Source organism: Salvelinus sp. IW2-2015, linkage group LG4q.1:29 (assembly GCF_002910315.2).
Source record: "Salvelinus sp. IW2-2015 linkage group LG4q.1:29, ASM291031v2, whole genome shotgun sequence".
NCBI classification, from domain to species: domain Eukaryota; kingdom Metazoa; phylum Chordata; class Actinopteri; order Salmoniformes; family Salmonidae; genus Salvelinus; species Salvelinus sp. IW2-2015.
Window position 1 is genome coordinate 37,431,373 of NC_036842.1, and position 19,877 is coordinate 37,451,249.

General features: G+C 44.6%; 1 protein-coding gene across 1 annotated transcript in view; it reads left to right on the forward strand.

Moving 5' to 3' along the window:
• tln1 (talin 1) overlaps nt 1-19,877 on the forward strand; it is a 167,067-nt gene that overhangs the window by 35,494 nt on the left and 111,696 nt on the right. Inside the window, 8 exon segments of the mRNA XM_070442899.1 lie at nt 8,418-8,546; nt 11,580-11,693; nt 12,243-12,356; nt 12,600-12,734; nt 13,161-13,289; nt 15,762-15,864; nt 16,957-17,165; nt 17,354-17,473. Coding sequence (XP_070299000.1) covers nt 8,418-8,546; nt 11,580-11,693; nt 12,243-12,356; nt 12,600-12,734; nt 13,161-13,289; nt 15,762-15,864; nt 16,957-17,165; nt 17,354-17,473 — 1,053 coding nt within the window.

The following is a 19,877-nucleotide window of genomic DNA, read 5'->3' on the forward strand; positions in this document are numbered from 1 at the left end:
CCATAACATGACTCAGAGATAACTGAGTAACTTCTGTAGAGAGCATTCCACCTGACTCTAAATAACTGGAACTTCTGTTTAGCAGAGCATTCCACATGACTCTAGAATAATGAGTAATTCTGTAGCAGATCATTCCACCATGACTCTATAGATAACGGTACTTCTGTAGCAGAGCATCACCATGACTTTATAGATAACTGAGTAAACTTCTGGTAGCAAGCATCCACCATGAACTCTATAAGATAACTGAGTAACTCTGGTAGGAAATCATTCGACCATCACCCATGACTCTATAGATTAACTTTGAGGAACTTCTGGTAGCAGATCATTCACCAATAAAATGACTCTATAGATAACTGAGTACTGTCTGGTAAGCAGATCTCCACCATAAACATGACTCTATAGATAACTGAGAACTTCTGGTACAGATCATTCCACCATAGACTCTATTAGATAACTGAGTAACTTCTGGTAGCAGAGCCAATTCCACCATAACATTGACTCTATAGATAATATAGTGAAGATCTGTTTATGTTTGGCACCGTTAAGAACATAGTGTGTGGTGGTCTGGTGAAGTATGTCTGTCTGTTTAAAATAGATTATACAAGTGGAAGGCATTTTCAACACACAAATGTTTCTTAAAAAAGATAGAGATGTACATTTTCCTCAACCATGAAAAACTAATGCACCATTTGTTCATGTTAGTTCGTGTGTGGAGTTCAGGGTAAAGCGTACTGCTTTGTCGTGAGCCAGCGCAGCTTTGCTGCACTTGACCATAGTACCAGGACGGTATCAGGTTGGACCGACACCAAGCCTGAACAAACTATACAGTTCATTTTGTGTCAAAAAGTGCAACATATATTTTATAAACATACATTCTTCTCCCCATCTTCAACAACTACTTTGTCAATATGACTTGACCATGATAACTGACCACCAATGTTACTAGGAGTTCAGCTTCTTCAACTTCCTCAGTGGCCACACCCTTTACACACAAACTCCCTCTTGAGTTTAGGTGTTAGAGAATGTTTGAACCAAATACAATGCCTTTAGGTTTAGATGTATTTAAGACCCGTTCTTGTTAATTACCCATTTTGACACTGACTGCAACTCCCTGCTAAGAGTGTCAGTGAGCTCACTGGCTAGAGGTGCTGATGTGTAGAGTGTTCAATCATCAGCATTCGTAGTCATTAGCTTCTTGTAGACCAGTGGCAAATAATTGGTAAAAATAGAGAAGAGGAACGGCCCAAGGGTAACTGCCCTGAGGGACACCGCACTGTAGATTTCTGTTAGAGACCTTCCATTGAAGAACACTCTCTGGGTTCTATTGGATAAAAACTCTCCAACCATGTGACGGCAGGTGATGTAAAAGTTTTTTTCCCAATAAACAATTTATGATCAATAACATCAAAGGCTGCACTGAAATCTAACAATACAGCTCCAACTATTTGTATTTTGAATTTATTAAGGATCCCCATAAGCTGTCTGTCAAAGCAGAAGCTACTCCTTCTGGGGTCCAGCAACATTAAAATGTTATATAGAGTTTTAAAAATAGTACATAACATTCCATAACACTATCATGTATTATCCATTTCTTTTAGCCACTCATCTTATTATACATTCTTTAGCCAGTCATCTGTGTCAGTGCAGTACAAGTGAGTGCCCTTTCCCTATATGCATGCTGAAAGTCAGTAGTTCATTTGTCACAAGTTATTCCTGTCAAGAGCTTGGGACAGGAAGACCGTGGAGAGAGGGGTGTGTGAACCTACTTGTGGTTTAGCTTGCATGTACATACTGTGTGTTTGTGAAAAAAGTGTGTATTTGGCATGTGCCTTGCCATCTACTAGGGCAGGGTGTGTTTGTGGTGTGTGGGTGTGTGAAACTTCCTGCTAGCTTACAAGCACAGTACGCATACGGCATATGCAAGGGTGATTGTGTGTGTGTGTGTGTGTGTGTCAAACTTCCTGCTAGGCTACAAGCACAGTACGCATATGGCATATGCAAGGGTACTGTTGTGTGTATTGTGTGTGTGTGTGTGTGTGTGTGAGACTCTCCACCGTCTCTCCGGGCAGGGGTTTGAGTTTGCCACGCCAGCTGAGCATTTGGCTCCCCCATGTCTTTCTCCAGGCCTCGGACCACCGTCAGAGCATTGTCGATCTCCAGAGGACCACATGCTTCCTGTGCCTGGATCACATGACAGGACGTTAACACAGGAAAGTGAGAAAGGGAGACAGAACAGAATAGGGACCCCATATTGGGCAAGACCGGGCCTGCTAACCTCTAACTCTAGTGCTATATTAACGTGGTGTTACTCAAGTTAGCTATGGAGTGAGCTAGCATCCAACTGGCTAAACTGCTAACACAGTGTGTCAGCTAGTTACGGAGCAAGCTACTGTAGCTAGCTATCCATAGCTAAACTGCTAACACCAGTAGTAGTCGTACAGGGCAAGCTACTGTAACTCGCTAATTTCTCAAACTAAACCGCTAATAACAGTGTTTCAGCTAAATGGAGCAAGCTAGCTAGCAATTCCACTAGCGAAGCGCTAACAAGGTCAAACAACAGGTCCTTGTTGAGTGCGTTGGGGGGTATTGGGACTTCTGTGCGCCGTGCGGAGCTCGGCAAGGCAGTGGCCAGGTTGCTTGCACACTGGCGAGTTGCGGCAGAGGCCTGGTCGCCAATGGTATGGTACTGTGGCCGGGCGCAGCCGCCACCATCTTGGCACCAGGCTGAGGGCGAGATGGATGGAGGAAGGAAAGGGTTTAACTTGTTTATTTCTACAAATGCATGCTACTAAAAATTGTTCCGTGTGTAGTTGTACTAATAATCAATATGGCTCAGAGATTTCAGAGGACAAGCTTCCTTGTTTGGTGTGATATTCCTTTTAGGCAAGCATCCTTCTTTGTAAAAGTATATCAGAAGTCAGAAGAAAAAAAAACTTATGAGTGCAGGGCAGAGATGAGGGTCTCACCAGGAGGAAGTTCTGGCCGCTTCCCGATTGAGGGCTGGAGCTGGGCACTGGGGGCTGTCGGGCTGGGACTGGCTGCCACGCAGCCCCTGGACCAGCTGAGGGATCTGGTCTGCCACCACCTGACACACACACCAACAGATCGGCCACTAATGACACCTATCAACCAACCAATCAAATGAAAGTGTGTAGTTCGGTCAAGGTAAAAACAATAACATACACTTAAACACACACACTACAAAATCAACTGCTCTATTCTCCATTCTACAGTTGCAATGAAGCAATCACTCGGCTACATCGACTGCATACATCACTGCGTCACATCACTGCATACATGGTAAATCACAAGCTCAGTGTATAGAAAGGGGATATTTCCACACTCATGTTCAGAGTACAATGAAGAAACACCTGAACTACAATCTAACTCAGAATGGTAAAGTCAAAAATATTTTCTTTGAGATTTACACAGTAATTGTACCCCTGAGAGAGAAAAAGAAAAATAGAAAGAGAGAGAGCGAGAGAGAGAAAAAGAGACGAGAGAAAATTTGAGAAGGCATGACACTCGTACTCCAGTGACTCGCCTGACCCCACAGGACCAGAAACCAGAAGAGTGATGGTTGGGTTTTCATGGCAGCGGAGCTCTACCTTGCAGCTCTGGACGAGCTGCTGCTGGCTGCTGGGTTCTTATTGGACGAGGCGGCGTGCTGGCGCGGCTATGTCTGAGTGGCGGCCGCGGCGGCCTGCTTGGCGCGTTCTTGACAGGAAACGAAGTGTGAAAAAAAAAAAGACTGTCAGTTTAGTTTCAACTTAGGTTTCCAAAACCGATGTGCTTGCTAACTAACACCAGGGGGGTTATTTCAGCAATGCATACATTAAGGTTAAGTTTATCAAATTTGATCAGAATGCAAGCAATAAAACAAAATCAATCTTAGCAATCATGATGCTGCGCACAAATAATCAAAATGACAGCGTACTTGACACTGACATCAATAGAAAACATCCTTGTCTTGAATCCATCAATAGTGAGGTGTGTGTGCAGACCACACATATTGTAGGCTACAACCTGAGGAGGAATTATCATCCTAAAATGCTTTCCAGTTCACTGACTCAGCCGATGATGCACCGTCCACTTGCCGGTGATGGCTGATGCGTTCGTGCCAAAAGCCTGTCTCCTCTTGCTTTTACTTGTAAACAATATTTGGAAGTTATCTAATATTTGGTTAGCCTACAGCATACGGATTAGCCTCTTCTCTTTTCAGCAGTAGAACATTTGCGCTTTCCAACCGGCTTCTCCCACGATTGTAATATTGCGGAAGGCTTGTTTGCTGTTCACGACAGATTCACCGCCAGTCATAAGTTCTGCTTAGGCAGTCAGACAGTCATAAGTCTGTTTAGTTCTGCATCGTGCCTATTGCGTTCGGCCAACGCTCATTCATATACTCTTTATGTACATATTCTATTATCCCCTTTACACTTGTGTGTATAAGGTAGGTGTCATGAAATGTTAGATTACTTGTTAGATCATTACTGCATGGGCGAACTAGAAGCACAAGCATTTCGCTACACTCGCATTAACATCTGCTAACCATGTGTATGTGACAAAATAACATGATTTAGACAAGTCAGACAGTCATATGCTGTTTAGACAAGTCAGACAGCATAAGTTCTGCTTAGACAAGTCACGCCATTCATAAGTTCTGCACCTCCCTCTCAGGTACAAAGCTCGTTTTGTGGGCCTACGATATCACGTTAACACTAGGGCAGCATCCCACATAAACACCCTGTTTCCTTACATATGGCTCTGGTCAAAAGTAGCGCACTATGGGCCCGGTGGGCTTTGGTCAAAAGTAGTGCACACATAGGGAACAGGGTGCTATTTTGGGACGCATCCTAGAACTAGCTGCATGGGCAACCAGCAGTAGGTGGTTGTATGGCAGAGAGAGAGGTGGTTTGTATGAGAGAGAGAGGTGGTGTATGGCAGAGAGAGAGGTGGTTTGTATGGCGGAGAGAGGTGGTTGTATGGCGAGAGAGGTGGTTGTATGGCAGAGAGAGGTGTTGGCAGAAGAGAGTGGTTGTATGGCAGAGAGAGAGTGGTTGTATGGCAGAGAGAGAGGTGGTGGATTGGCAAAGGAAGATGTGAATGGCAGAGAGAGAGGTGGTTGTATGGCAGAGAGAGAGGTGGGTATGCAGAGAGAAGGTGTTGTATGGCAGAGAGAGATGGTTGTATGAGAGAGAGAAGTGGTTGTATGGCAGAAGAGGTGGTTGTATGAGAGAAGTGTTGTATGGAAGAGAGAGGTGGTGTATGGCAGAGAGAGAGGTGTTGTATGGCAGAGAGAGAGGTGGTGTATGGCAGAGAGAGAGTGGTTGTATGGCAGAGAGAGAGTGGTTTATGGCAGAGAAGAAGTGGTGGATGGCGAGAGAGAAGTGGTTGTATGGCAGAGAGAGAGTGGTTGTATGGCAGAGGAGTGGTTGTATGGCAGAGAGAGAGGTGGTTGTATGCAGAGGAGAGTGGTGTATGGAAGAGAGAGTGGTTGTATGGCAGAGAGAGGTGGTTGTATGCGCAGAGAGAGGCGTGTTGCAGGTAGGTGTTGTACGCAGAGAGAGTGACTTGAACATGCAGCTGATATTTATTTTTATGTAACCTTTTTTAACAGGCAAGGTTAAGAACAAATTCTATTTACAATGACGGCCTACCCCGCCAAACCCTAACCCGGACAACGCTGCGGCCATTGTGCGCCGCCTATGGGACCTCCAATCACGGCCGGTTGTGATACAGCCTGGAATCGAACCAGGGTCTGTAGTAACGCCTCTAGCACTGAGATGCAGTGCCTTAGCCGCTGCACCACTCAAGGCTTCTTACTTATTGGCTGTTATGGAAGCCACCTTTTACGCACTGCTACTCTCTGTCATCATATATGCATAGTCACTTTAAACAACCTACAGTACAAACTACCTCAATCAGCCTGACTAACCGGTGTCTGTAGCCTTGCTACTCTTATCAAATGTATTTTTTACTGTGTTTTATTTCTTTACTTACCTACACACAACACACACCTTTTTTCCGCACTATTGGTTAGAGCCTGTAAGTAAGCATTTCACTGTAAGGTCTACCACCTGTTGTATTCGGCGCACGTGACAAATAAACTGATGTTGATTTGACTTGTGTGGTTGCTATGAGAAGCCGAGATGTTTTATTATTTTTACTTCCATGAAAACAAGGCTTAACACAGAGAGACTAAGATACGTTTTCACTCTAGGGCTCTTGGGTAAGAGGCTTGAACGAAAGTATATCCGCCTGTTTAAAGACCCACCTCTTCTCCTAAAATTGTCTCAACTTTTTACATCATAAACGGTTTGATATTCATGATACTGTCTTATTGATATTGCTGGAAAAGAATTTTCACTCTAAAGAAGTGCCCATGTGTACCTTTAACTAGTACCTTTAACTAGAGCCTGTTTGTTGTGGAGTCAGGTGGTCTTGAAAAACTCCTGGCCCTAGTAGTAATGTGTAATGTTAAAATATCTAAATGGCCATACACTTGAAAGTCAGCATTTCCCCTAGTGAATTTCCAGGCGGAAAGACCAGTCTCTTTTAAGCAGTGGTGTAACAAAGTTAGAGGGGGGCCCACCCAATCCAATCTATATAACGACAGGAGAAACACTGGTTGAGATCCAGTAATATCAAGAGAAGGATGTCTGACTGTGTCCTCACCTCCAGCTGTGGACCAGCCTCTCTTGATGGCATTCTGGGCGCCGCGTGGTGCCATGCGTAGACCCTGCTGCCTCCCTCAGCTCTGCTGCTGCTCCTCACTGTCCGGGTTGGCGGCTGCGCCCTGCACACACATCAGCACGTTAATGTCACAAGTGGGATTGAACCCCGGTCTCCCGCTGGAAACCAGCATCATAACCATTAGACCAAGAGGATATTCCACCCGCATGCGAGCACACTGAGGAAGTTGCTAACTAAACCTCAAACAGCAGACTTAAACTTAAATAAGACTAAACAACTATTTTTAAACACAGAAACTATGGCACACACACACACACACACACACACACACACACACACACACACACACACACACACACACACACACACACACACACACACACACACACACACACACACACCACACACACACACACAGCTCCTAAAAGGGCCTCTCCATTCCTTCAGCCACGCCATAAATCCTCAACGGTGAACGGGGACCGGATGGGAACAACGTCATGTGGAACAGACCTTGGTGGAACGGGGGACCGGATGGGAACAGTAACTCATGGAACAGACCTTGGTGGGAACGGGGACCGGATGGGAACAGTAGCTCATGTGGAACAGACCTTGGTGGACGGGGACAGGATGGGAACAGTAGCTCATATGGAACAGACCTTGTGGAACGGGGACCGGATGGGAACAGTAGCTCATGTGAACAGACCTTGGTGGAACGGGGACCGGATGGGAACAGAGCTATATGGAACAGACCTTGGTGGAACGGGGGACCGGATGGGAACAGTAACTCATGTGGAACAGACCTTGGTGGAACGGGGGACAGGATGGGAACAGTAGCTCTATGGAACAGACCTTGGTGGAACGGGGGACCGGATGGGAACAGTAGCTCATGTGGAACAGACCTTGGTGGAACGGGGGACAGGATGGGAACAGTAGCTCATGTGGAACAGACCTGGTGGAACGGGGGACCGGATGGGAACAGTAACTCATGTGGAACAGACCTTGGTGGAACGGGGGACAGGATGGGAACAGTAGCTCATGTGGAACAGACCTTGGTGGAACGGGGGACGGATGGGAACAGTAGCTCATGTGGAACAGACCTTGGTGGAACGGGGGACAGGATGGGAACGTAGCTCATGTGGAACAGACCTTGGTGGAACGGGGGACAGGGGGGATTGGGAACAGTAGCTCATGGAACAGACCTGGTGGAACGGGGGACAGGATGGGAACAGTAGCTCATGTGGAACAGACCTTGGTGGAACGGGGACAGGATGGGAACAGTAGCTCATGTGGAACAGACCTTGGTGGAACGGGGGACAGGATGGGAACAGTAGCTCATGTGGAACAGCCTTGGTGGAACGGGGACAGGATGGGACAGTAGCTCATGTGGAACAGACCTTGGTGGAACGGGGGACAGGATGGGAACAGTAGCTCATGTGGAACAGACCTTGGTGGAACGGGGGACAGGATGGGAACAGTAGCTCATATGGAACAGAGCTGGTGGAACGGGGGACAGGCATCGTTTCTGTGTTTAAAAAAAAATAGTTGTTTAGTCTTATTTAAGTTTAAGTCTGCTGTATTGAGGTTTTAGTTAGCAACTTCCTCAGTGTGCTCGCATGCGGGTGGAATATCCTCTTGGTCTAATGGTTATGATGCTGGTTTCCCYAGCGGGAGACCGGGGTTCAKATCCCACTTGTGACATTAACGTGCTGATGTGTGTGCAGGGCGCAGCCGCCAACCCGGACAGTGAGGAGCAGCAGCAGAGACTGAGGGAGGCAGCAGAGGGTCTACGCATGGCCACCAACGCGGCYGCCCAGAATGCCATCAAGAAGAGGCTGGTCAACAAGCTGGAGGTGAGGACACAGTCAGACATCCTTCTCTTGATATTACTGGATCTCAACCAGTGTTTCTCCTGTCGTTATATAGATTGGATTGGGTGGGCCCCCCTCCTAACTTTGTTACACCCCACTGCTTAAAAGAGACTGGTACTTTCCGCCTGGAAATTCAACTAGGGGAAATGCTGACTTTCAAAGTGTATGGCCATTTAGATATTTTAACATTACACATTACTACTAGGGCCAGGAGTTTTTCAAGACCACCTGACCTCCACAACAAACAGGCTCTAGTTAAAGGTACTAGTTAAAGGTACACATGGGCACTTCTTTAGAGTGAAAATTCMTTTTCCAGCAATATCAATAAGACAGTATCATGAATATCAAACCGTTTATGATGTAAAAAGTTAGAGACAATTTTAGGAGAAGAGGTGGGTCTTTTAAACAGGCGGATATACTTTCGATTCAAGCCTCTTACCCAAGAGCCCTAGAGTGAAAACGTATCTTAGTCTCTCTGTGTTAAGCCTTGTTTTCATGGAAGTAAAAATAATAAAACATCTCGGCTTCTCATAGCAACCACACAAGTCAAATCAAATCAGTTTATTTGTCACGTGCGCCGAATACAACAGGTGTAGACCTTTACAGTGAAATGCTTACTTACAGGCTCTAACCAATAGTGCGAAAAAAAGGTGTGTGTGTGTGTGTGTAGGTAAGTAAAGAAATAAAACGACAGTAAAAATACATTTGAAAATAAGAGTAGCAAGGCTACAGACACCGGTTAGTCAGGCTGATTGAGGTAGTATGTACATGTAGGTATGGTTAAAGTGACTATGCATATATGATGAACAGAGAGTAGCAGTAGCGTAAAAGGTGGCTTCCCATAACAGCCAAATAAGTAAGAAGCCCTTGAGTGGTGCAGCGGTCTAAGGCACTGCATCTCAGTGCTAGAGGCGTTACTACAGACCCTGGTTCGATTCCAGGCTGTATCACAACCGGCCGTGATTGGGAGTCCCATAGGGCGGCGCACAATTGGCCCAGCGTTGTCCGGGTTAGGGTTTGGCGGGTAGGCCGTCCATTGTAAATAAGAATTTGTTCTTAACCTTGCCTCGTTAAATAAAGGTTACATAAAAATAATATCAGCTGCATGTTCAATCACCTCTCTCTGCCGTACAACCACCTATCTCTGCCATACACCCACCCTCTCTCTGCCATACAACCACCTCTCTCTGCCATAACAACCACCTCTCTCTTCCATATACAACCAACTCTCTCTGCCATACACACCCTCTCTTCTCTGCCATACAACCACCTCTCTTGCTCTCCCACTGCCATAAAAACCACTTCTCTCTCTTGCCATACAACCACTCTCTCTCTGCCATACAACCAACTCCTCTTGCCATACCAACCCTCTCTCTGCCATACAACCACCTCTACTCTCTGCCATTACAACCACCTCTCTCTCTGCCATACAACCACCTCTCTCTTCCATAAACCACCTCTCTCTTCCATACAACCACCTCTTCTCTGCCATAACAACCACTTCTCTCTCTGCCATACAACACTTCGTCTCTCTGCCATAACAACACCTCTCTCTCTGCATACAACCACCTCTCTCTCTGCCCATACAACCACCTCTCTCTCTGCCATTCAACCATCTCTCTCTCTGCCATACCACCACCTCTCTCTCTGCCATACAACACCTCTCTCTCTGCCATACAACCAACTCTCTCTGTCTGCCATACAACCACCTCTCTCTGCCATACAACCACCTCTCTCGGCATACAACCACCTCTCTCTGCCATACAAACCACCTCTCTCTCTGCCATACAACCACTCTCTCTCTGCCAACAACCACCTCTCTCTTGCCATACAACCACCATCTGCTGGTGCCCAGCAGCTAGTTCTTTTAGGATGCGTCCCAAATAGCACCCTGTTCCCTATGTAGTGCACTACTTTTGACCAAAGCCCACAGGGCCCATAGTGCGCTACTTTTGACCAGAGYCATATGTAAGGAAACAGGGTGTTATGTGGGATGCTGCCCTAGTGATAAGTTATATCGTAGGCCCACAAAAGAGCTTTGTAACTGAGAGGGAGGTTTGCAGAACTTATGAATGGCCGTGACTTGTCTAAGCAGAACTTATGACTGTCTGACTTGTCTAAACAGAACTTATGACTGTCTGACTTGTCTAAATCAAATGTTATTTGTCACATACACATGGTTAGCAGATGTTAATGCGAGTGTAGCGAAATGCTTGTGCTTCTAGTTCCGACCATGCAGTAATATCTAACAAGTAATCTAACAATTTCAYGACAACTACCTTATACACACAAGTGTAAAGGGATGAATAAGAATATGTACATAAAGATATATGAATGAGCGTTGGCCGAACGGCATAGGCAAGATGCAGAACTAAACAGAACTTATGACTGTCTGACTTGCCTAAGCAGAACTTATGACTGGCGGTGAATCTGTCAGTGAACAGCAAAACAAGCCTTCCGCAATATTACAATCGTGGGAAATCACAGGTTGGAAAGCAAATGTCTACTGCTGAAAAGAGAAGAGGCTAATCCGTATGCTGTAGGCTACCAAAATATTAGATCAACTTCCAAATATTGTTTACAAAGTAAAGCAAGAGAGACAGGCTTTTGGCACGAACGCATCAGCCATCACCGGCAAGTGACCGGTGCATCATCGGCTGAGTCAGTGAAACTGGAAAGCAGTTTTAGGATGATAATTTCCTCCTCAGGTTGTAGCCTACAATATGTGTGTCTGCACACACAGCTCACTATTGATGGATTCAAGACAAGGATGTTTTTATTGATGTCAGTGTCAAAGTAGCCTGTCATTTTGATTATTTGTGCGCAGCATCATGATTGCTAAGATTGATTTGTTTTATTGCTTGCATTTGACAAATTTGATAAACTTAACCTTAATGTATGCATTGCTGAAATTAACCAACCCTGGTGTTAGTTAGCAAGCACATCGGTTTGGAAACCTAAGTTGAAACTAAACTGACAGTCTTTTTTTTTTCTTCACACTTCGTTTCCTGTCAGAACGCAGCCAAGCAGGCCGCCGCGGCCGCCACTCAGACTATAGCCGCCGCCCAGCACGCCGCCTCGTCCAATAAGAACCCAGCAGCCCAGCAGCAGCTCGTCCAGAGCTGCAAGGTGAGAGCTCCGCTGCCATGACAACCCAACCATCACTCTTCCTGGTTTCTGGTCCTGTGGGGTCAGGCATAGGTCACTGAGTACGAGTGTCATGCCTTCTCAAATTTTCTCTCGCTCTCTTTTTCTCTCTCTCGCTCTCTCTCTTTCTAWTTTTMTTTTTCTCTCTCAGGGGTACAATTACTGTAGTAAATCTCAAAGAAAATATTTTTGACTTTGCCATTTTTGACTTTGCCAGAGTTAGATTGTAGTTCAGGTGTTCTTCATTGTACTCTGAACATGAGTGTGGAAATATCCCCTTTCTATACACTGAGCTTGTGATTTGCCATGTATGCAGTGATGTATGCAGTCATGTGAGCAGTGATGTATGCAGTCATGTAAGCAGTGATTGCTTCATTGCACTGTAAGAATGAGAATAGAGCATTGTGATTTTGATAGTGTGTGTGTTTAAGTGTATGTTATTGTTTTTACCTTGACCGAACTACACATTTTCCATTTGATTGGTTGGTTGATAGTGTCATTAAGTGGCCGATCTGTTGGTGTGTGTGTCAGGTGGTGGCAGACCAGATCCCTCAGCTGGTCCAGGGGGTGCGTGGCAGCCAGTCCCAGCCCGACAGCCCCAGTGCCCAGCTCACCCTCATCGGGGCCGGCCAGAACTTCCTCCTGGTGAGACCCTCATCTCTGCCCTGCACTCATAATGTTTTTTTTCTTCTGATTCTGATATACTTTCACAAAGAAGGATGCTTGCCTAAAAGGAATATGACACAAAACAAGGAAGCTTGTCCTCTGAAATCTACTGTAGCCAATTTGATTTATTACAAACTACACCGGAACAATGTTTTAGTAGCATGCACCTTTGTAGAAATAAACAAGTTAASCCTTTCCTTCCTCCATCCACTCCGCCCTCAGCCTGGTGCCAAGATGGTGGCGGCTGCCAAGGCCACAGTACCTACCATTGGCGACCAGGCCTCTGCCATGCAACTCAGCCAGTGTGCCAAGAACCTGGCCACTGCCCTTGCCGAGCTCCGCACGGCCGCACAGAAGGTACCAAACACCCCCCAAACGCACTCAACAAGGACCTGTTGTTTGACCTTGTTAGCGCTTTCGCTAGTGGAATTAGCTAGCTAGCTTGCTCCATTTAGCTGAAACACTGTATTAGCGGTTTAGTTTGAGAAATTAGCGAGTTACAGTAGCTTGCCCTGTAACTAGCTAAAATACTGTGTTAGCAGTTTAGCTAGTGGAATTAGCTAGCTACAGTAGCTTGCTCCGTAACTAGCTGACACACTGTGTTAGCAGTTTAGCCAGTTGGAATTAGCTAGCTCACTCCATAGCTAACTTGAGTAACACCACGGTAATATAGCACTAGAGTTAGAGGTTTAGCAGGCCCGGTCTTGCCCAATATGGGGTCCCTATTCTGTTCTGTCTTCCCTTTCTCCACTTCCTGTGTTGACGTCCTGTCATGTGATCCAGGCACAGGAAGCATGTGGTCCTCTGGAGATCGACAATGCTCTGACGGTGGTCCGAGGCCTGGAGAAAGACATGGTGGAGGCCAAGGCCTCAGCTGGCGATGGCAAACTCAAACCCCTGCCCGGAGAGACGGTGAGAGTCACACACACACACACACACACACACACACAATACACACACAGTACGCCTTGCATATGCCATATGCGTACTGTGCTTGTAGCCTAGCAGGAAGTTTGACACACACACACACACACACACACAATACACCTTGCATATGCCGTATGCGTACTGTGCTTGTAGGCTAGCAGGAAGTTTCACACACCACACACCACACACACACCCCTGCCCTAGTAGATGGCAAGCACATGCCCAAATACACACATTTTCACAAACACACAGTACTGTACATGCAAGCTAACCACAAGTTGTTCAACAGTATGCATATTATACAGCACCAAGTGTACACACACAACCCATCTCTCCCACGGTCTTCCTGTCACAAGTCATGTGACAGGAATAACTTGTGACAAATGAACTACTGACTTTCAGCATGCATATGGGGAAGGGCACTCAACTTGTACTGCACTGACACAGATGACTGGCTAAAATAAATGTATAATAAGATGAGTGGCTAAAAGAAATGGATAATCACATGATAGTGTTATGGAATGTTATGTACTATTTTAAACTCTATATAACATTTTAATGTTGCTGGACCCCAGAAGGAGTAGCTTCTGCTTTGACAGCAGCTAATGGGGATCCTTAATAAATTCAAAATACAAATAGTTGGAGCTGTATTGTTAGATTTCAGTGCAGCCTTTGATGTTATTGATCATAAATTGTTATTGGGGAAAAAAACTTTACATCACCTGCCGTCACATGGTTGGAGAGTTATTTATCCAATAGAACCCAGAGAGTGTTCTTCAATGGAAGCGTCTCTAACATCAGAAATCTACAGTGCGGTGTCCCTCAGGGCAGTTACCTTGGGCCGTTCCTCTTCTCTATTTTTACCAATTATTTGCCACTGGTCTTACAAGAAGCTAAAATGACTACGAATGCTGATGATTGAACACTCTACACATCAGCACCTCTAGCCAGTGAGCTCACTGACACTCTTAGCAGGGAGTTGCAGTCAGTGTCAAAATGGGTAATTAACAAGAAACGGGTCTTAAATACATCTAAAACTAAAGGCATTGTATTTGGTTCAAAACATTCTCTAACACCTAAACCTCAAGAGGAGTTGTGTGTAAAGGGTGTGGCCACTGAGGAAGTTGAAGAAGCTGAACTCCTAGATATAACATTGGATGGTCAGTTATCATGGTCAAGTCATATTGACAAAGTAGTTGTTGAAGATGGGGAGAAGAATGTCTGTTTTATAAAATATATGTTGCATTTTTGACACAAAAATGAACTGTACTAGTTGTTCAGGCTGTGGTCTGGTCCCAACCTGATTACCGTCTGGTAATATGGTCAAGTGCAGCAAAGCTGCCGCTGGCTCACGACAAAGCAGTWCGCTTTACTCTGAACTGCACACACAGAACTAACATGAACAACTTGCGTGATAGTTTTTCATGGTTGAGGAAAAATGTACATCTCTTCTAGTCTTCAAGAAACATTTGTTGCTGAAAATGCGCTTAACACTTCTTTTAAATCTATTTTAAACAGACAGACATACCTCACCAGACACACCCACTATGGTTCCTTAACGGTGCCCAAACCATTAAACAGATCTTACTTAAGTTATCTATAGAGTCATGTATGTGGTGGAATATCTGCTACAGAAAGTTACTCAGTTATCTATTAGAGTCATTTAATGGTGGAATGATCTGCTACCAGAAGTTACTCAGTTATCTATAGAGTCATGTTATGGTGGAATGTCTGCTACCAGAAGTTACTCAGTTATCTATAGAGTATGTTATGGTGAAATGACTGCTACCAGAAGTTACTCAGGCAAGTTTGTTAGCTTAAAAAACAGATATAAAATACATGATCACAGCGCCTCTCCTATTTCTAAAGATCTGATTGTACTGTATATAACAATATGAATATGTATATATTCCTATATATACAACTCTTGTTTTATTTCTAGTTTGAATTTATTGTAATTAGTTGTCTATTACTGTTCTGTATTTTCATGTATTTGTATGTTTTGTGTGGACCCCAGGGAGAGTAGCTGGCACATTTGCAGTAACTAATGATCCTATTAAACTAAACTAAACTTGTAGCCACATGCACAGCGGTAGGTAGGCTGGTGTCAACACCCACCACAGAATCAGGTAGGTAGGCTGATGTCAACACCCACCACAGAATCATGAATCATGCCTCAGCACCCATCTATGGGTCTGTGCCTACATGATGATTACAAGTACCAGACTGTGAGAATTCCAACCACAGTGCAGACACTTACGAACACACACGCAGAGAGCAGTCTGTAAAATGAAACCTGATATACCGTACAGTAGGAATAATTAGGATTCTTGACCACTCACTCCTACTCATGTTACTTTATTTAATTTGTTTGTGTGTGAAGATAAGAATTATACAAGTGGAAGTATGTGCATTGTGTCTTATTGTGTGTGTGTGTGTGTGTGTGTGTTTTTGCAGCTGGAGAAGTGCTCTCAGGACGTGGGCAACAGCACTAAGGCTGTGAGCTCTGCCATCGCCCAGCTGCTGAGTGAGGCCACCCAGGGAAACGAGAACTACACAGGTAACTACAGTAGTGAACAAACTGGTCACCCAGGGCAACGAGAACTACACAGGTAACTACAGTAGTAATAACAAACTGGTCACCAGGGCAACGACAGAATACAAGGTAGCTACAGTAGTGTACAAACTGTCACCCAGGGAAACGAGAACTACAACCAGGTAACTAGCAGTAGTGAACAAACTGGTCACTCACAGCGGCAACCTGTAGACTTACCAAAAGGTACTACAGTAGTGTACAAACTGGTTCACGCAGGGCAACGAGAACTACACAGGTAGCTACAGTAAGTGTACAAACTGGTCCACCTCAGCGCAAACGGAGAACAACACAGGTAGCTAACAGTTAGTGATACAAAACTGGTCCACAGGCAACGCGAAGATCTACACACGGTATGCTACAGTAGTGTACAAACTGGTTCACCCAGGGCTAACGCAGAACTACACAGGTAACAGTACAGGTAGTGTGACCAAACTGGTCCCAACCTAGCGGCAACGGAACTACAGCATGGTAGCTACAGTAGTGAACAAAGGTCACCGCCAGGGCAACGAGAACTACACAGGTAACTAGCATTAGTAGTATAACCAACTGGTCACCCAGGGCAACGAGAAAATATTAAGGGTACTACAAGTAGTGGTACAAACTGGTCACCACAGGGCAACCGAGAACCTACAAAAACAGGTAAACTACAGTAGGTGTACAAACTGGTTCACTCTTCAGGGCAACGAGACTACACATGGTAGCTAAACAGTAGTGAACACGGGTCACCCAGGCTAACGAGAACTGCAGTACCAGTCAAAAGTTTGGACGCACCTACTCATTCAAGGGTTTTTCTTTATTTTTACTTTTTTCTACGCTCTCTGGGAACAGGGTTGGAGAGCCCTGGCCTAGAGGTAACTTACTGAAGTATGTAAAAATAAAGAATGTAGCTCAGATAATAAAAGGATCATGAAGCTCTCAGCCATGTGCGCTGAGTATAGTATATAATGTGTCTGACAGCATTAAAGCCTAAAAATGTATCTGGTGGGAGTAAGGAAGACTCAGGAGCACCCTCTAGTGGAGACAGATGGTACTCATGCTTTGTCCCCTCTCTCTCAGGTATGGCAGCCAGAGACGTGGCTCAGGCATTGCGCGCTCTGGCCTCGGCCGCCCGTGGGGTTGCCGCGACGACCGCCGACCCTCAGGCCCGCAACGCCATGCTGGACTGCGCTGGTGACGTTATGGACAAGTCGGCCAATCTGATCGAAGAGACCAAGAGAGCCATCGCCAAGCCGGGAGATCCTGACAGCCAGCAGAGACTGGCACAGGTCAGTCAGAGAAAGTCAGACAGTCTGTCAGGTTTTATACTTTTGGATATTTGTTGCCAATACACAAAGCGCTCACTATTAGAATGTAAACCCATCAACAGCCAAGACTGTGCTTCTATGAAAGACCTTAGGAAACATCATATCCACCTACGAAATGCTTCTATTTGAATGTGTTTGGTTGTGTACAGGTGGCCAAGGCTGTATCCCAGGCCCTGAACAGGAGTGTGAACTGCCTGCCTGGACAGAGAGATGTGGACAACGCTATAAGAACAGTCGGAGAGGCCAGTAAGAAACTACTGGCCAATTCTGTGAGTAGAAAATCACACCAAACTAAAATAGGAGATGTGCTGTTCTGACTTTTTGTTTTCTACTATTACTTCTCTCTTCTCCCTTTCATTACTTCTCTCTTCTCCAAGGGGAGAAGAGAATATGAGGGAGAAGAGATGAGACAGTAATTGACAGGGAGAAGAAGAGAAGTAATTAGGAACACGAGAATGAAAGAGAGGAAAGATGAAAGAGAAGAGAAGAAGAAGTATTGCAAAGGGAAAGAGGAAGTATGAAAGGAAGAGAGAAGTAATGAAAGGGAGAAGAGAGATGAAAAGGAGAAGAGAGAAGTAATGAAAGAGAGAGAAGAAGAAAGTAATGAAAGGAAAAGAGAGAAGTAATGAAGGGAGAGAAGTAAGTAGAAAGGAGAAGAGAGAGAGATAATGAAAGGAGAAAGAGAAGTAATGAAAAGGGAAGAGAGGAAGTAATGAAAGGAGAGAGAGAAGTAATGAAAGGGAGAAGAGAGAAGTAAAGAAGAGGGAGAAGAGAGAGAGTAAGTGAAGGAGAAGAGAGAAGTAATGAAAGGGAGAATAGAGAAGTGATGAAGAGGGAGAGAGAATATGAAAGGGGGAGAAGAAGAGTAAGTATTGAAAGGAAGGAAGAAGAGAAAGATGAAAGGGATATAAGAGGAGAAGTAAGAAGGGAGAAAGATGAAGAAGGAAAGGAGATAATGAAGGAGAGAGAAGTAATGAAGGGAGAAGAAGATAGAATGAAAGAGATGAGAGAGAGGTAATAAAGGGAGAGAAGAAGTAATGAAGGAGCAGAGGAAGTAGAAAGGAGAAGAGAGAGTAATGAGGAAAGAGAGAAGTAATGAAGGGGAAGAGAGAGAAGTAATGAAAGGGAGAAAGAGAGAGTAATGAAAGGAGAAGAGAGGAAGTATGAAGAGGAGAAGAGAGAGTAATGAAAGGGAGAATAAGAGAAGAAGATGAAAGGGAGAAGAGAGAGTAATGAAAGGGAGAAGAAGAGAAGTAATGAAGGGAGAAGAGAGAAGTGAAAGGAGAAGAAGAGAAGTAAGAAAAGGGAGAAGAAGAGAAGAGAGGAGAAGAGAAGTAATGTAAAGGAGAAGAGAAGAGTATGAAGGGAGAAGAGAGAAGTATGAGGGAGAAGAGAGAAGTGAAATGGGAAGAGGAGATATGAAGGAGAGAAGAATAATGAAAGGAGAAGAGAGAATAATTGAAGGGAGAAGAGAAAAGTATGAAGGAAGAAGAGTAGATGAAAGGGAGAAGAGAGAAAGTATGAAGAGGGAGAGAGAAGAGAGAATGAAAGGGAGAGGAGAGAAGTAAGAAAGGGAGAAGAAAAGTAATGAAGGGAGAATGAAGCAGGAAGTAAGTGAAGGGAAGAGATATAGGAGGAAGTAGAAGGGAGAATGAGAGAAAGTAATGAAGGGGAAGAGTGAAGTATGAAAGGAGAAGAGAGAAGTATGAAAGGTGGAAGAGGAAATGAAGGAGCAGAGATAGTAAGATGAAAGGGAGAGAGAGGAAGTAATGAAAGGGAGTAAGAGAGAAGTATGAAAAGGAGAAAGAAGTAGTGAAAGGGAAAGAGAAGTAATGAAAGGGAGAGAGAAGTAAGTGGAAGAGGAGAAGAGGAAGTATGAAAGGGAGAAGAGAGAAAGTAATGAAAGGGAGAAGAGGAGAAGTAATGAAAGGGAAAGAGAGAAGTAATGAAAGGGAGAAGAAGGAGAAGTAATGAAAGGGAGAAGAGAGAGTAATAAAGGAGAAGAGAGAAGTAATGAAAGGAGAAGATACAATGAAAGGATGAAGAAGAGTAATGAGAAGAAGAAATGAGAAGTAAGAAGGAGAAAGAGAAGTAATGAAAGGGAGAAGAGAGAAGTATATGAAAGGGAGACGAAGAAAAAGAGAAGAATAATGAAGGGAGAAAGAGAATGAAAAGGGAGAAGAGAGAGTAATGCGAAGGGAGAAGAGAGAAGTAATGAAGGAGAGAGAGAGTATGAAAGGGAGAGAGAGAGAGTAATGAAAGGGAAGACAGAAGTAATGAAGAGAGGAAGCAATGAGGAGAATATGAAAGGACAGAAGGAGAATTAATAGAAAGAGAGGATAAGGGACGAAAGTAATGATAATGAAGCGAGAAGTAGAGTTAAGTGGAGAGAGAAATGTAACTAAAGGAGAAGGAGAAGTAATGAAGAGAAGCGAAGTAAATAAATAGGAGAGAGAGAGAGTAATCGAAAGAGAAAGAAGAATGAAAAGGGAGAAGAGAGAAGGTAATGAAAGGGATAACGGAGAAAGTATGTAAGGAAAGAGAGTAATGAAAGTGAAGAGATAGACAAAGGAGAAGAAGAAAGTGAATGGAAAGGGAGAAGAGAGAGTAGACAAGGAGAGAAGAGTGAATGTAATGGAATAGGGAAAAAGAAGAGAAGTAGAAAGGGAGTAG